This window comes from Centropristis striata, chromosome 22 (genome assembly GCF_030273125.1).
Source record: "Centropristis striata isolate RG_2023a ecotype Rhode Island chromosome 22, C.striata_1.0, whole genome shotgun sequence".
Taxonomy (NCBI): Eukaryota; Metazoa; Chordata; class Actinopteri; order Perciformes; family Serranidae; genus Centropristis; species Centropristis striata.
In genome coordinates this window covers 14,058,500-14,075,593 of record NC_081538.1, presented here as the reverse complement: position 1 = coordinate 14,075,593, position 17,094 = coordinate 14,058,500, and the positions used below count along the sequence as shown (strand labels likewise).

The 17,094-nt window shown below is 40.3% G+C and overlaps 1 protein-coding gene across 1 annotated transcript in view; it reads right to left on the bottom strand.

The window, feature by feature from the left end:
• The window catches only part of efcab6 (EF-hand calcium binding domain 6), a 191,423-nt gene that overhangs the window by 41,313 nt on the left and 133,016 nt on the right, over nt 1-17,094 (bottom strand). Inside the window, exons 14-15 of the mRNA XM_059325470.1 lie at nt 15,641-15,646; nt 12,690-12,897 (exon numbers count right to left, since the gene is read on the bottom strand). Of these exons, the coding sequence (XP_059181453.1) occupies nt 12,690-12,897; nt 15,641-15,646 (214 nt within the window). The remainder of the gene's footprint in view (nt 1-12,689; nt 12,898-15,640; nt 15,647-17,094) is intronic.

Genomic DNA, 17,094 nt, shown 5'->3' with positions numbered 1-17,094 from the left:
AATATCCCGACCACGGCCCTCCATGACGCTGCCAGCGACAATCTGAATGGAGAACCGAGGACCCTGTGCACGGAAGTATTTTTCTCCCTATTTTAAGGATTTCTTTTAATGACATCGTCAACATTTCTCAACACAAACACATCAAAGTCTCACTGATAATTCAACAATAAAATAGCTTCATGTTGTGGCTCTCAGTATCATTTTTTTCTCCTTCGATTCTGAGAAATAAACTTTTATTCGTTTGTTTTACGGCACTCCACTGGCGGACATTTCTCTCATTTTTAGTGAAAAAAAATAAATATTTTGACTTTGTTTCTGCATAAAAATGGATTTTGATTACATTTCTAGCGAGAAATATATGTTTTATTTTCTTAATATTCACTCAGTGAATGTACATAATCACTTTGTGGCGAAGATCTCGCCAGAAAAAGACGATCCGCTGTGTTTCATTTTTAAATCTGTTTTATTTTGTAATCTACCGCGATCATACCGGATGTGGTCCGATCCTCGCGGATGTGCTGTGCGATCTCATTGAATCGCGCTTCACTGTAAACGGCCCCGACTCTGCTCTCCTGTTTTAGTTAAAATATCTTCATTAAACAAACATTGTTGTCTTTTTTTAGCATAGATAATATACATACAGTGTAATTATTTATTAGACAGTGTGTGATATTCGATATATTGGGTAGAAATAGGTTTTCACAACCCTAATAGGGAAGAACTACAAAACGAGAGGTCTAGGGAGTTGTAGTTTTTTTAATAAAACAGGTTTTTCCCTAAAATTGGAAGTTGGAAATACTTAATTAGTGGCTTTCCAGGGGTTTGAGGGGATGTCAATCACATTTTTGGCATCAGAATTTAAATATTGTCTTGTTCAATGGGGGATTTGTTATTTTTTCTGCATATCCTAAAGCCCCCCCACTCCCACCCCTTAGTGACTATGCTCACATTATAGTCCATGTCAACACCTTTCTATAACAGTAGATCTCATGTCTGTAACCCTTTTTGTCTCTTAGTTATAATCATTTAAATATGCCCCAGGGTTAAGGTTCAAAGGTCAATATCTCAAAGCAAGAATATTATAGAACCTTGAAATTGATATATGTTACTCTCCAGGCCAAGACCTTTCCGGTGATGTATTTGGTTTAGCTCTATGACAAAGTTTTATTTTTTCACATCTCGCACTCAGAGCACTCAAAGGGCTGAATCTAAGTCTGTTAGGGCAGATTTCCAAGGTTTGAAAAAAATAAAACTTTGTCATAGAGCTAAATCAAATACATCACCGGAAAGGTCTTGGCCTGGAGGGTAACATATATCAATTTCAAGGTTCTATAATATTCTTGCTTTGAGATATTGACCTTTGAACCTTAACCCTGGAGCATAGTCACTAAGGGGTGGGAGTGGGGGGGCTTTAGGATATGCAGAAAAAATAACAAATCCCCCATTGAACAAGACAATATTTAAATTCTGATGCCAAAAATGTGATTGACATCCCCTCAAACCCCTGGAAAGCCACTAATTAAGTATTTCCAACTTCCAATTTTAGGGAAAAACCTGTTTTATTAAAAAAACTACAACTCCCTAGACCTTTCGTTTTGTAGTTCTTCCCTATTAGGGTTGTGAAAACCTATTTCTACCCAATATATCGAATATCACACACTGTCTAATAAATAATTACACTGTATGTATATTATCTATGCTAAAAAAAGACAACAATGTTTGTTTAATGAAGATATTTTAACTAAAACAGGAGAGCAGAGTCGGGGCCGTTTACAGTGAAGCGCGATTCAATGAGATCGCACAGCACATCCGCGAGGATCGGACCACATCCGGTATGATCGCGGTAGATTACAAAATAAAACAGATTTAAAAATAAAACACAGCGGATCGTCTTTTTCTGGCGAGATCTTCGCCACAAAGTGATTATGTACATTCACTGAGTGAATATTAAGAAAATAAAACATATATTTCTCGCTAGAAATGTAATCAAAATCCATTTTTATGCAGAAACAAAGTCAAAATATTTATTTTTTTTCACTAAAAATGAGAGAAATGTCCGCCAGTGGAGTGCCGTAAAACAAACGAATAAAAGTTTATTTCTCAGAATCGAAGGAGAAAAAAATGATACTGAGAGCCACAACATGAAGCTATTTTATTGTTGAATTATCAGTGAGACTTTGATGTGTTTGTGTTGAGAAATGTTGACGATGTCATTAAAAGAAATCCTTAAAATAGGGAGAAAAATACTTCCGTGCACAGGGTCCTCGGTTCTCCATTCAGATTGTCGCTGGCAGCGTCATGGAGGGCCGTGGTCGGGATATTATTGGAGTGAATAGAGGGCTGTAAGCCTCTGCTCTAAGCGTTTCTCAGCGCCGCGAGCGGGTTTATATTGGAGTCAATTGAGAACCCAGAGCGTTTCACACAGACGTGGAAGGGTACCCTTTGCGCCAGTATGATACGTCTAGGGGTGTGACAAATCGTCGGTATTACGCTTTGGGAATGAGAACGGGTTGTGTGTACAGATAGTATTAGTGAACAGAGAAGGATCTGGAATTACCTCTATCACATTTTGGATGCAGCAATTCGTCGGAGGCGAGCCAGACGGCTGTAAACGAGACCTGGGAGATCTAGTGGATAACTTTGTGGAAGTAGTAGCTGATGGAAATGTGTGGCGTGAAAACTTCTGCATGCCCAAAGATGCTCTTATCGCTTTAAGTGATGCCGCCTGGCATGCATACAATCGAATTTCACACACTTTTGCGTCACCGTATGCACGCAGATTTCCTCCCGAAAATGCTCGTCTAAAGGAGGAATAAAAAGTGAAGATGCGACGCCACTTTTGCGTCTTCTGTTCAGACCGTCCTCGTGTAAACGTAGCCTTAGTTACTTTCAGCTTATACACCTGCATTTCAACACATCGCATGCATGCACACACCTCACCACTGATATACTGACTCACATAATTAAGGTTCTTTGTGTTGTCAATTACTTAAATAAACATTATTTTCTTATAACTTTAATACATGTGTGGTCTCCCTTGTTTTGTCGTGATCTATGAGCCGGTTCATGACAGTACCCTCAATTAAATTAACTGCCAAACCCTCCCTAAAATATCTCATAATTGAATAGTATTGAGATGGTACAACTCATTTCATTGTTCGTAACAACAAGGGACAAAGAATTTCAGTTAGTGTTCCTTAATTTTCACCTAAATGTCTTAATGGAACAATAATTTTAACAAGTAGTTACCAAATTTGTGGTACAGAAAAAAACTGCAACCGCTCTATTTTGATAAAGAGCTACTAATAAATAAGCAGTTATTATAGCCTCAGAACTGCAACTGCAAAGTGGCAAATGATGATAACAGAGATAATTTAGATAATGTACAGAATAACATAAGATCAAACGGCTTAGTGTCTCTATCATAATGTCAAATACATGATTTGGGGGCATAATTTTTTACAAGACAATCAGAACAGAATGGGCTTTCTCATACTGTCTGTAACAGACAGTATGAGAAAAATAAAATGTTATTTTCCAATATTAAAGCATGTTAACACGTTCTTGTAGAAACCCAAAATACTGGTAGAAACCTGAAAATGAACATAAAATGTCCCCTTTAATTCTTGGTCTTTCTGTGTTAATATGTCACTACCAGCTTTGAGCACATAGATTGGTTGAATAGTTCAGAGTTCAGTCACTTTTGTGGTGAGCGATGGACTGCTCTCTTCAGGTCCATCCAATTCTTAGGCCACTGCATTGTTATTTTGGCGTTATGTTTAGGGTCATTTTTGTGCTGGAAATTAAACCACCAGCACATCGTCAGCTGTCTAGCAGAAGAATTTGGGTGCAGTTAGAACAATCCGTGTATCATTCGTACTTTCCATTTTCAATTGGCAATCAAAAATCAAATAATGAAAAATTGACTGGTTATTTTGTTATTTGGTTTTTATTATAACAAAAAAAATGAAAAAATGCTTGTTTTTCATATTTCAATATTAGGCTCAGATCAAAAATACGAAATGGAAAACAGGCACCAGGATTGAATTTGATTTTAATACTTAATTGGTTGGCTTTACGTGACCCGGAAGTTTGACTGCAGTCCAGTCATCCGTCATTCGCTTCTCTGTAGTCAAACCATCCTGCCCTATATGTAGTGCACCCGTATTGTGATACTTATGGTAAATTCATTGAAACTGCTACAAGCGAGCTGACATGAAGGATAAACACTTTACTGTCTTTCTGTGAATATCATGCAATTAATCTTCTTTCCATATTTATCTGGCATTTGGGCCTGGTTGTATAACTTAACTTGGCTTAAGGCAATTTGATTATTTCACGTGGTCAAGTTAATACTTCATCTCCTCTCTGCGGGTAAGAGTTTTATACAGAAAATAATAAGAAAGAATGACAGTAAAGTGTTTATCCTTCATGTCAGCTCACTCTGAGCAGTTTCAATTAATTTACCATAAATATCACAATACGGGCAAACCACATGTATAGGGACGGCTGGTTTGACTACTGATTAGCGAATGACGGCTCACTGGACCGCAGTCAAACTTCCAGGTCACGTAAACCCGACCAATTAAATATAAAAATCAAATTCAGTCCTGGTGCCATTTTTCCATTTCGTATTTTTGCTCTGAGCCTAATATTGAAATATGAAAAAAACAAGCTTTTTTTCTTGTTTTTTGTGTTATAATAAAAAACAAATAACAAAATAACCAGTAAATTTTTCATTATTAATTTTTGATTGCCAATTGAAAATGAAAAGAACGAATGATACACAGATTTAGAACCATCCCTTTTCCCCTTCAATCCTGACCAACTGCCCAATCCCCACTGAAGAGAAACCCCCACAGCATAATGCTGCCTCCACCTCGCTTCACAGTAGGAATGGTGCGTTTTCGTGGTGTTCTGTGTTTGGTTTTCGCCCAACATAACACTTGGAGTTTAGTCCAAAAAGTAAAAATTTGGTCTCATCTGACCATAAAACCTTTTGCCACATGGCACCACAATCTTCCAAGTGTTTTTGTTTTGTTTTTATTGCAAACGAGTGTTGCCACTTTTTCAGATGAGGCTTCGTTCTTGTCACTCTGCCATGCAGGCCAGCTTTGTGTAAAGCCTGGAAGATTGTTGTCACATGCACATACAGACCCATTTCAGCCATTGTAAATCCTTCAAAGTTGCTGTTGGCCTCTTGGTAGCATCACTGATCCATGTCCTACTGGCTCAGTCATCTAATTTGTAGGGACGGCCCAACCTAGAGAAGGTTTTGGAAGTGCCATATGCTGTCCACTTTTTTGCAAAAAGCTCTGAACAGTAATCAGATGGATAATTAAAGCCTTTGAAGTACTTTTGCATTATTCTTCTTACTCTTGCCTTTCCACAACTTTACATCACAATATGAGACTAGATATGGCCTTAGATTGTGGATACCCTAATATGGAATGAGTGTTTTCTTTTCTTTGTTTTAAGGGAAGCATTACAGTAAAGTCATTTTCTGAACTTCCAGACTGTTGTAGCTTTTAGCTTTTACCCACTTATGCTACCTACACACCAGAAGACTTGGAAAAGATTTGGAAAAGACTCTCACAAGATTAAGACAAGACTATCAGCTCACGTTTAGTGTTCAAGCTCAAGTGTTTAGAGTTTTTAGTCTCAGGCTGAGATTCAGACTGTCAATCTTCCAGGGTCACTATTTACAAGACTACAACTAGATTCTTTTAGCCTTTTTTTTACCTACCATGCAATTTTTTTTTCCCATCATGCTCTTGGTAAAAACTTACAAATGGAGGAGAAGTAGCTTTTGGCTCCAGCTGTTCTAGTGTGTGCAGCGGTTTGTGTTGAAAAAAAAAACAACAAAAAGAAGAAGAAAAGATGCCACAAAATGCCTCCTCACAAAGCTGAAAAAGGGTTTCTGTTTTTATCACATGAAAAGTTGACTATTTTACAGTAAAAATAGATATAACAATAAAGGAAAGGAACATTTAGAAATGAATTCATGATATTGTACCGTGTTGGGAAGGACCGTAGAGAGTGTTTCCCAGAATGCTTTGCAGCACTGTGTTTTACATGTAAATAAGGGTTTGGAAGCAATCTAAGTGTTAGATTGGCATGTTAAATTTGTTATACAGGTTACATTAATGTCTAGTTATTTACGTTCACTGTTTATTTATTGTTGTTTTAGGGATGAGTCAGACAGCACCATTAGTGAACTGAGTGTTACATTTTGTTACTCCCTGCCTCTTTCTCTTATATGGTGTGTAAAGCCTACACTATGCATGTGTCACAATAAAGCAACATAAAAGTTTAGAGTTCATCTCTCTGCTTCCTGCTTGCTAACCATAATTTGTCACAATATACATTTATGTCCTATTCAATTATAATGTGTTTAATTGAATACTTATATTTATTAGCTCTATCAACTTCCATTTAGTTAATCATACATTAATCATCGATTATTTATAACTTATTTATGTAAACATTTATTTAAACATTTTAACTGGGTCTCCTTACTGTTCTCTTTACTAAGAAACAGCGCCCCCAAAAATCTAAATATATGACATGACTATATTTTTATTGAGGCATTATTGTGATGTTCCTTTTTCCTGTGGAAGTGGTTTTACTGGCCGGTCTGGAACCGGGGACCTTTCCCCCACTCATCTATTGGTTGTTGATTGTGTTACGTCACTGAGACTTGAGATAATATCAAACACGTTTGATATGATCCAAACCCAAGACTAGGAAAAGACTGATATGAAACAGAGCAGATAACTACCTTAAACTTAACCATGGAGATGACGGGACCGCCATGACTCATTTTCTCCTAGATTTACTAAAGACTTAACATTTTTGGTCTGGGACTGTGAAAATGGTTTGGTGTAAGCCCAGCATTAGACATTATTTCCACATTACTCATGACTTGTCATCCAGTTCATTGTGTAAATATGTTGTGGAAGCACCAGAGGTCAACCCTACATTATCATCGCAATATCCATATTGAGATATTTGTAGAACAAAGTTGTAACTGACTGATGTTTTTAAGGATTAATCTCAGCGACTGATAGTTTACAAATTAAAATTAAACAATTGTTATTTTCACTTTTGTTGAGAGTTACAATGTGTAAATACAGCCGGAAGAAAGTTAGATTTAATTCATTTTCATTTCCAAAGTTTAATGTAACAAAAGGATTTTCACTGGGCATCATTATTTCTACAGGCACTGTGAATGATTTAGCTCAGTCGCTGCTGTCAAACTATGGAACTGTGATTTTAATACTTTCAGTTTTCATTACATTAATACAAAATATTTTCATTTCAAGAAAATGTATAAAGAAGAATGATTGGACTATATGAAGCTGTCAGGTAATCTGAGTCTTTGGTTGATGGTGAATTATTGTGTATTATTGTGTCTTGATTTAATGAATATGGAGGAATTCTAAAGTTAAATTTAATTGGGTTTTTAAAAATGAATCCAAATGAATTAAAATCTTATCGACACAAAGAGTTCTGATAACTGGGCAGAACTTGACATGTACTGAAGGTGGTTCCTGTGTAGAACCATCTGTTGTAAATCAGATTCAAAGTTTATTTATGAATAACAATAATAATAATAACAACAATAAATAATAGTATTCGGCCTGTGTATTGTGGGTTTTTATGTTTTCTTTTATGTCTTTATTAGCTAAACTAAACAATAAATAATCAAGTCAATATTTTAACACAAAAACCTAACAAAAATCAAAATGCATTTGATTTGTTTGTTTATGTATTTTAGAAGTAATATTTGACTGCATTTTTTTGGCCAATGTTGGCAGACCTACAGAGCACACGTTTGTATTTCTTGTTACACTTAATAATAATAATAATAATAATAATAATAATACATCAAATTTTTATAGCGCTTTTAAAGGCACTCAAAGTCGCTTTACATGACAGGAAATTAGACACACAAACACAAAATACAGAAAGAAAAAAAAAAACAAGAGATTATGAGATTAGGTATTGTAAGCTATTTTGAAAAGGTGGGTTTTGAGTTGGTTTTTGAAGGCATGGAGGGAGTCGAAATTGCGGATGTGAGTAGGGAGGGAGTTCCAGAGGGTTGGGGCAGCAGTGGAGAAGGCTCTGTCGCCAATGGTGCGGTGCTTGGTCCTGGTGATGGGGGTCAGTAGGTTGGCGTCTGAAGATCTGAGGTTGCGGGTGGGGGAGTGACTTTGGAGCAGATCTGTGAGGTATGGGGGAGCAAGGTTATTGAGGGCTTTGTAGGTGATGAGCAGGATCTTAAAGTGGATTCTGTGCTGGATAGGGAGCCAGTGAAGGTGCTGAAGGATGGGCGTGATGTGGTCTCTGGAGCGGGAGTGGGTGAGTAAACGAGCAGCTGAATTTTGGACATATTGTAGTTTTTGAAGGTTGGTGGAGGGGAGGCCGTAGAGAATGCTGTTGCAATAGTCCAGTCTGGAGGTTATGAAAGCATGAATCAGTGTTTCTGCAGCGGAGGAGGACAGGATTGGGCGAAGACGTGAGATGTTGCGGAGGTGGAAGAAGGATGTTTTGGTGATGTTCTTGATGTGAGATTTGAAGGAGAGAGTTGGATCCATGGTGACGCCGAGATTTCGGACAGAGGGGGAGGGGGTGACTGTGTGTCCATCAATGTTCAGTGAGAAGTCCTGGGAAGAGGGGAGGCGGGATTTGGGGCCAATGACGATGATTTCTGATTTGTTGTAGTTTAGTTTGAGAAAGTTGCTGTTCATCCAGGTTTTTATGTCGGTGAGGCAGTTTGTGATGGTGAGCAGAGTGGCGGGAGTGACGGTTTTTGTGGAGAGGTAGAGTTGGGTATCGTCTGCATAGCAAGGAAATTGTAGTCCATGGTGGCGTATGATGTGACCGAGGGGTAGCATGTACAGGATGAATAGGAGGGGACCAAGCACCGAGCCTTGGGGGACACCATGTGTGACAGGGATGATATGGGATTTGCAGTTATTGATGGAGATGTAGTGAAATCTATCAGAGAGGTAGGATTTAAACCAGGAGAGTGCTGAGCCAGTGATACCAATGCACGATTGCAGACGACTGAGGAGGATGGTGTGGTTGATGGTGTCAAAAGCGGCGCTGAGGTCGAGGAGGAGGAGAATGTTGAGGGAGCCGGAGTCAGAGGCGAGCAGGAGGTCGTTGGTCACTTTTAGTAGAGCGGTTTCGGTGCTGTGGTGGGTGCGGAAGCCAGATTGGAATGTTTCGTAGAGTTGATTGGAGTGGAGGTAGTGCTGGAGTTGAGCGGCAACAGAACGTTCTAGAATTTTCGAGAGAAATGGGAGGTTTGAAATGGGTCTGAAATTGTCGGGGTTATCAGGGTCCAGGCCGGGCTTCTTGAGGATGGGTGTGATGGCAGCAAGTTTGAAACAGGAGGGAACCGTACCAGAGGTGAGGGAGGAGTTTATGATGTTGGTTATGAGTGGGGTGAGACAGGGGAGGCAAGCTTTGACGAGGGTGGAGGGAATGGGGTCCAGGGGGCAGGTGGGGTGTTTAATGCTTGAGAAAATATTGGAGAGGTCAGATGCGGTTATGGGTGAGAAGGAAGAAAGACAATGGTCTGTTAGTGAAGGAGATGAAAGTTGTGGGTTGAGGCTGACGGAGGAGGAGGTGGCAAGATGGCTGTGTATGTTGTCAACTTTTGAGTGAAAGAATGATAGAAAGTTATTGCATTTTTCCGGGGTGAAGGAGTGTGAGATGTGGTCCATGGGTTTGAGGAGCTTGTTTATTGTAGAAAACAGAGTGCGGGGGTTGGAGGAGCCAGAGTGAATGATGCCGGAGTAGAAGGTGGAACGGGCTTTGTTTAGTGCTGACTTGTATTGGTGGATATGGTCTTTGTAGGCTTGGTAGTGTACAGTGAGTCCAGTTTTCTTGTGTAGGCGTTCCAGTTTTCTGCGCTGTTTCTTTAGTTGGTGAAGTTCGGGAGTGTACCAGGGGGCAGAGTGAGTGAATGAGACATTTTTTGTTTTTATGGGAGCGCGCTGGTTGAGGCAGGTGGGTGTGGTTGTACAGGTTGACGAGGTCTATTAGAGTTGGGTTTTCAGGGAGGGTGGAGTCAGCTATGGTGTTGGATATGCATGTGGAGAGGGTGGTTGGACAGAGAGACTTGAGGTTGCGAAAGGTTATAGTGCGGTTTTGTTTGGGTTGGGGGCTGGGAATGTTGATGTCCATGATGATGGTCAGGTGGTCGGAGATGGTGAGGTCAGTGTGTGAGAGGTTGTCAATATTGAGGCCAGTGGAACAAACCAGGTCCAGAATGTGCCCACGGCAGTGGGTGGGGAAATTTACATGTTGGGTGAGGTTGAAGCAGTTGAGAATGTCCAGAAAGTCTGTTGTACTTTTACAGTCAGGGGAGTCAATGTGGATATTAAAGTCACCTAGGAGTAGGATGGATAGGGAGAGTGAAGACAGTTGTATGAAGAATTCTGAGAAATCTGACAGAAAGTTTGGGTTGGGTTTGGGTGGACGGTAGATGATAGCAATGATGAGGGGTTTTGGACCGGGGAGTTTAAATGTCAGATGTTCAAAAGATGGTGCAGCAGTGATGGAGAGTGGCCGAGGGTTGAGGTCTTGACGGTGTATGGCTGCAATTCCTCCTCCTCGGCCCTTAGAGCGAGGGTTGTCCATGTATGAATATCCAGTAGGTGTGGTTTGGTTGAGTGTGAAATATTCCAAGGGTTTTTGCCAGGTTTCGGTCAGACAGAGGAAGTCCAGTTGTTTGTCAGTGATGAATTCATTTAAGATGAGGCTTTTATTGTTGAGGGATCTTGTGTTGAACAGGGCTATTTTCAGAGGCTTTTGTTTTGAAGTTTGCATGGAGGAAGTTGCTACCGGGCGAAGGTTGAAGGCATGTACGTGGTGGTTCTCCTGATGACGTGGTGAGTTGTTGTGGTGACGGAATGCGGAAGTGCAGGAGCTGTAGTCGGCCAAGAGAGATGGGATACTGTTTGCTGCAGTGGAGTTGTAAATAAACTTGCGACGGGAGCCTCTATGGATGTAGTGGCAGCGTCATAGAAGTCCGAAGTGTTTTATTGCGGTGATAAGTTCCGTAGCGGGAGGCGATTGATGACTTATCAATCGCTTAAACTTATAGTTAAAATATATGTATTTGAATATTCAGATGCAGATAAAATTAAAGAAGAGTCAGTAACTCTGTATGACTTTAAGAGAGAAAACAGTAGAAGAAGAGATTGCACAAAAGAAAGAGAGAGAAAAAAAGAGGTTGCTAATCGGATAACTTTGGCCACCCACGAGAGACAGTGGAGAGAAGTCTTCAGGAATTAGATTTGATTGGGCAGCTAATAATTCTTCTTTAATGTCAGCTCGTCTTGACCGGCAGAGCCAGTGTCACACCGCGGTGAGGTGGTGGTTTATTTTGTGTTCTGGACTTGTTATTTCCTGTTTTATTTTGAAATAGTAACTCTCCTCTCGTTTCAGGTCACTTGCCCTTCCCCGTGTGTCATCTGTCTCATTGTCTCCCCTAATTACCGATTGTGTTCACCTGGTGCTTCCTTCCATCCATGTGTTCCCATAGTCTGTGTTCACCTGGTGCTCCCTTCCCTTCATGTGTTCCAATAGTCTGTTTTCCCTTGTCTTGGTCCAGTGTGTTTGACCTTGTCACCATACCAGCCAGTTATCTTGTTATGTTCTTGCCACAGCACCAGCTTATCTTGTTTTTCGCCTTTTTTGGATTCCTCGCAAGAGTGATTTTTCTTTGTAATTTATTTGTTAAGCGCAGTTCTTAGTTTCATAGCTTTTGAGTCAGCTGTTTTGTTTTTCCTCTTTTTGGAGTGACTTTGTTCGTTATTATTTCCCCCCTTTAGTCCTGATCCAGATATTCATAGTGTTTTAGTAGAATCTTTTATTTTTCCTATCAGGTTTTGTACCTCCCTTTTGGAGCACTTTTAGATTGTAGGAGTTTTTATTTTATTGTTTTCCCCTTTAGAGTTTCCCCCTTATCTTAGATTAGGATTATCTTTTTAGTTCATTAGTGTACATAGCTTTCTGTGTCTTTCCTCCTTTTGAGCGACTTTTCTTTGTTAAATTTCTACTCAAAGTCAAGAGTTTCATGGCCCTTTTCTTTCACTCTTTGAGGCTTTCCTTGCTGCATTTTTGAATAAAGAGATTTTAAGTTCACCTGCTTTGCATCTGAGTCCTGACTTGAGCCTGGCCTGAAAGCCAGCATGGCCCAAAAAGCCATCGCTGGATCATCAACAAGTCTGATCAAAAAAATCAAGGGAAAAATGAGGTTTTAAATGTGGAAAAATGTAAATCATCTGTCAGAGTATGTTCTGATAACACCATTTGATTCCTGTTTAATTTCAAGTATTGGAAGAGTAAATGCATCATTCGGCAGAACTAATTGCAGCTGCTGAGTAATGCATTCCCTGAATTATTTCAAAATGTATACTCCAGGCAAGTACATGGGGTCAATGATTCACTATCATTATGAGACAGATAGAAGGTCGGATGTTAATTAGCTTTATCACAATTCACATTTGGTGCAAGATAATTTACCTGCCTTGTGGACCAATTCAATTTTTAATAGGAATTGGCATGTGAACCTGTTTTGTTAGGGGTTTTAGCTGGAGAAAATGACAGACTGAAAGCCATGAAAAGGCAGTTTATGGAGAGGTCCAGCGTTTATGTTCCCCACTTACCTTCTGTACATCTGTCTCTGACAGTGTCCCATCAGAGCTGTGGCCCATGGCCTGGATGCGGTCAGTCAGGCTGCAGTGGCGATGCTCTAACGTTGATCTCATCCTCTGAAAAATAATGTCCAGGATGTTGTAGGTGTCTGAACTGAGCTGCAGGCTGGAGGGAGGCCGCTGTCCCCTTACTGACTGCTGGGTCCACTCAGGTGATGGCCTGGAGGGCAGATTGTTCAGACCTCAGTATAGAAGCAGGCTATAAATAAAAGATTTAGTGCAGCCAGGGCTGCAGTCAAGACTCCATAAAACAGTTCCAAGTGGAGAATGAGACCAGAGTAAATCATGCTGTAATCCAACCTCAAACCTAAACATAGAGTAATGCCTCTTCAAACATGAAAAGCAATGCTTAAATAAAAGAAAACAACAACTATCTGTTGATCTGTTGGTAGGACATCTGCACTTCTACCATTCAAGGACCGAAAATTAATTCATTGGAAGTGATCAATCAAAAGTTTGATGGTTTGATGGCTTCAGGTTAACCCTCTGGAGTCCACAAAGTCGCCGGAGCACGACTTCTTCATGACGTCAAAACCTAAAAACTTCAGCAGCATGGAGCCCTGCTGTCAGCTTTTCTCTAAAGTTCTGGCTTTTCCACAAGTTGAATTTAGTGCGTCAACTCTTTCAGCAAAGGTAAATAAAACAACTCGACCAAGTGTTAAGTGTCAATTTCCCTTTTTTGTAGATATTTTCAGATTCTGCAGTGTGCATTCAGCAGTTTTAATGTAATCTTTTATGTTTAATGTTTTTTTTTGTGATTTTCGTGTATCTTTATGTGTGTTTTTTGTCATTTTTGTGTGCTGAAAAGAAAAAAAGAGTGGTTTATACAGACAGAATGAAAAGGAGTCAAAATAGCCCCAAACTTCAAAGGGTTAAATGGTTATAAACTTTATTTGTATAGCACTTTTCTTAACAAAGTTACAAAGTGCTTTACAGGCAAGAAACAAAAGCATAGTGGAAGACAGAAAAAATTACAATAAAACAACAAAGCAAAGTAAAGTGCAATGCAGACAAGTTGGAATCACAAATGACAAAACAAAGAAAGTGGCACGAGCTGGGGGAGAAAACAACAACCAAGAGATTAAGTAGTTAAAAAGGCTTTGCGATAGAAGAAAGTTTTCAGTAGGGATTTAAAAGAGGCTAGAGATGTAGCCTGTCTGACCTCAAGGGGTAGAGAGTTCCAGAGACGTGGGGCCCTAACAGCAAATGCCCGGTCACCCTTTGTCACCAGCCGGGATCTAGGGACCACCAGTAGAGCCCCATCCATAGATCTTAATGTACGCATTGGGACATAGGGGACCAGAAGATCAGCGATATAAATAGGGGCAAGGCCATTTAGAGCTTTAAATGTGAGTAAAAGAATTTTAAAATCAATTCTGAATAAAATGGGTAGCCAGTGCAAAGCTGCTAAAACTGGAGTTATGTGGTGGTATTTTTTGGTTCCTGTTAAAATTCGGGCAGCAGCGTTGCTGCTGCCCGAGCAGCTGCACCAGTTGGAGTTCATGGAGGGAACTCTGACTGATTCCAGTGTACAGTCCATTGCAGAAGTCCAGGCGAGAGAAGATAAAAGCATGTAAAACCTTGTGTAAATCAGAATGGGATAAAAAAGATCTAATTTTGGAAATTTTTTTAAGCTGGAAGAAACAAGACTTTGCAGTGCTTTTTACCTGTGCATCAAAACAAAGCTCAGCATCAAACATAACACCCAGGTTTTTTGCAGCCTGCTTCAGGTTCAGGGAGAGGGGACCAAGTTGGCTTTGAAGCAGGTTGGATGATTTTTCTGGACCAAAGGCAATGATGTCAGTTTTATTTTCATTGAGTTTTAAAAAGTTTTGTGACATCCAGCTCTTCACATCCTTGAGGCAACTCAGAAGATTGTCAAGGTTGGTGGAGTTACAATGCTGGAGGGGGACATATAGTTGAGTGTCGTCAGCATAGCAATGATGGGAGACGCCGTGATGTTGTATTAACTGACTGAGAGGAAGCATGTATATGGAGAATAACAGTGGCCCAAGAATGGACCCTTGAGGAACACCACAGTTAAAAGGAGCAGTGGAAGAGCAGTGAGTACCCACAACCACTGCGAAGGTTCTATTCTTGAGGTACGACTTGAGCAGGTTAAGGGCAGTGCCCTCTATACCTACATATGTTTTTAAACGACGTAGAAGAATACGGTGGTCAACTGTGTCGAAGGCAGAGCTTAAATCTAAAAGCACAAGGACTGAGCAGTCACCTCTATCAGCTGTTAAAAGTAGGTCGTTGGTTACTTTAACTAGAGCCGTCTCTGTGCTGTGGCGATCTTTAAAACCAGACTGAAAGCTGCTAAAAATATTATTATTATTCATAAAAGCAATCAGTTGCTCAGACATGGTCTTCTCTAACACCTTGGATAAAAACGATAATTTTGAAATGGGTCTGTAATTATCGAGCAGTAGAGGGTCTAGGTTAGGTTTTTTAAGAAAGGGATGAATGATCGCGTGCTTAAAACCGTTAGGAAAAATGCCAGAAGTCAGAGAGCTGTTAATAATCAATAAAATCAAAGGACCAACAATGTGGAATACCTCTTTTAAAAATTTTGTAGGGACAGTATCTAAAACACAGGTAGAGGATTTCATTCGGGAGATTAACTTTTTTAGTTCTAGGATGTTAGTCGTTTGAAACTGCGAAAAGGAGGCCAGATTACTGCTTGAGGTGGGAAGATGACGAGGATCAGGAGAGATTTGTGACCGGATGTTCTCAATCTTACTGATGAAGTGGGTGGCAAATTTCTCGGCCTGATCAGGATCAAGGTCTGTACTGGATGGGCCGTTAAGGGCAGTATTAATTGTCTTAAATAAGATTTTGGGGTTATGGTTATTTTTGGATATTATGTCTGCAAAATATGAGGATCTTGCTTCCTTTACTGCAGCCTGGTAAGTTGCCATATGGACCTTGAGATTGATGTGGATAGCTGGTGACTTGGTTAATTTCCATCTGCGTTCGATTTTTCTACATTTTCGCTTTAGGGACCGGGTGTACTCATTAAGCCAGGGGAAGATGATTGTTTTCCGCTCTCTTGCTTTGATTGGAGCAATACGATCGAGAGCGGACTGACAGTTACTGTTAAAAGAGGTTAATAATTCATCTGGGTTTTGAGAAAGAGTTACAGAGTGGGTAAAGCAATTCCTGAATTTATTGGCCGAGTCAGCATTAAAAATGCGGGACTTAGTGATGGGGATAGGTTTAGGAAGAAGAGAAGAAGGTAAAGGGGCCTTAAAAGTAATCGCTTTGTGATCTGAAATAAAAACATCTGTTATCACAACATTCATTGGGGAGAAACCAGAGGAGAGAACTAAATCCAGGATATGGCCTTTTGAATGTGTAGGAGTATTAACTGATTGTGTTAGGTTAAATGATTCTACAAGGTCAAGAAATTCCTGGGCCATGGGGTGTGTAGGACAACAAACATGAATATTAAAATCCCTAAGAATAAGCACTCTGTCGTAATTGGATAAAACAATCGATAGGAGTTCAGAAAATTCAGTGATAAAGTTAGTATACCTTGGTGGTCTATAGACTAAAATACACAGTAAAGGAGGCAGGCCTGAGATGAAAAAACATAAAACTTCAAATGAATTAAAATTGCCGAAAGAAATGAGGGAGCACTTAAAACATTTCTTAAAGAAAACTGCTAAGCCACCACCTCTCCCACAGGGACGAGGAAGATGGAGATGATCGAAATCAGGGGGAGTTGTCTCCACCAATACAGCAGAATCAGCAGGAGTCAGCCAGGACTCAGTGATCATAAATAGGTCCAACTTATTGTCAGTGATGAGTTCATTGATTAGGAATGATTTGTTCACAAGTGACCTAGCATTCAGAAGGCCGATATTTATGTGTCAGGCAGACAGCGTTGAGGGCAGACTGGCAGTTGCCCGTTGTAGGTGGCGTAAATGACAGGGATTTGCTCCCCCCTGTGGCCTTCTGGTGCAAAGGGGCCTGTTGTTGTAAATGACTGGGATGGTGGAAACAGACGATGACTGAGGTGGGGATGAATGAGCACCACCGACACTGATGGGGCTATTCCTGAGTCCAGGGCTGGTTATCTTATTGAAGCAGGCACAGATTGAAATGGAGGGATTTACAGGAAAGATAGACTTGCCAGAGGGTCCAGGCTCTGTTTGGTCAGCCAGGATGAGGCAGGAGAAACCTAAGGGACTGGTGCTAGGACCCCGGGGACGTCAATAGTAGTGGGAGTGGTCGGAGGGCGTGGACATCAAGGAATTGTTTTGACTGGGAATTTGTGTAACACGTGAGTGGGCGACGTGATAAGTAATGTTTGCGGACAGTAACTTTGCCCCTTGCCAGTTTGGGTGAA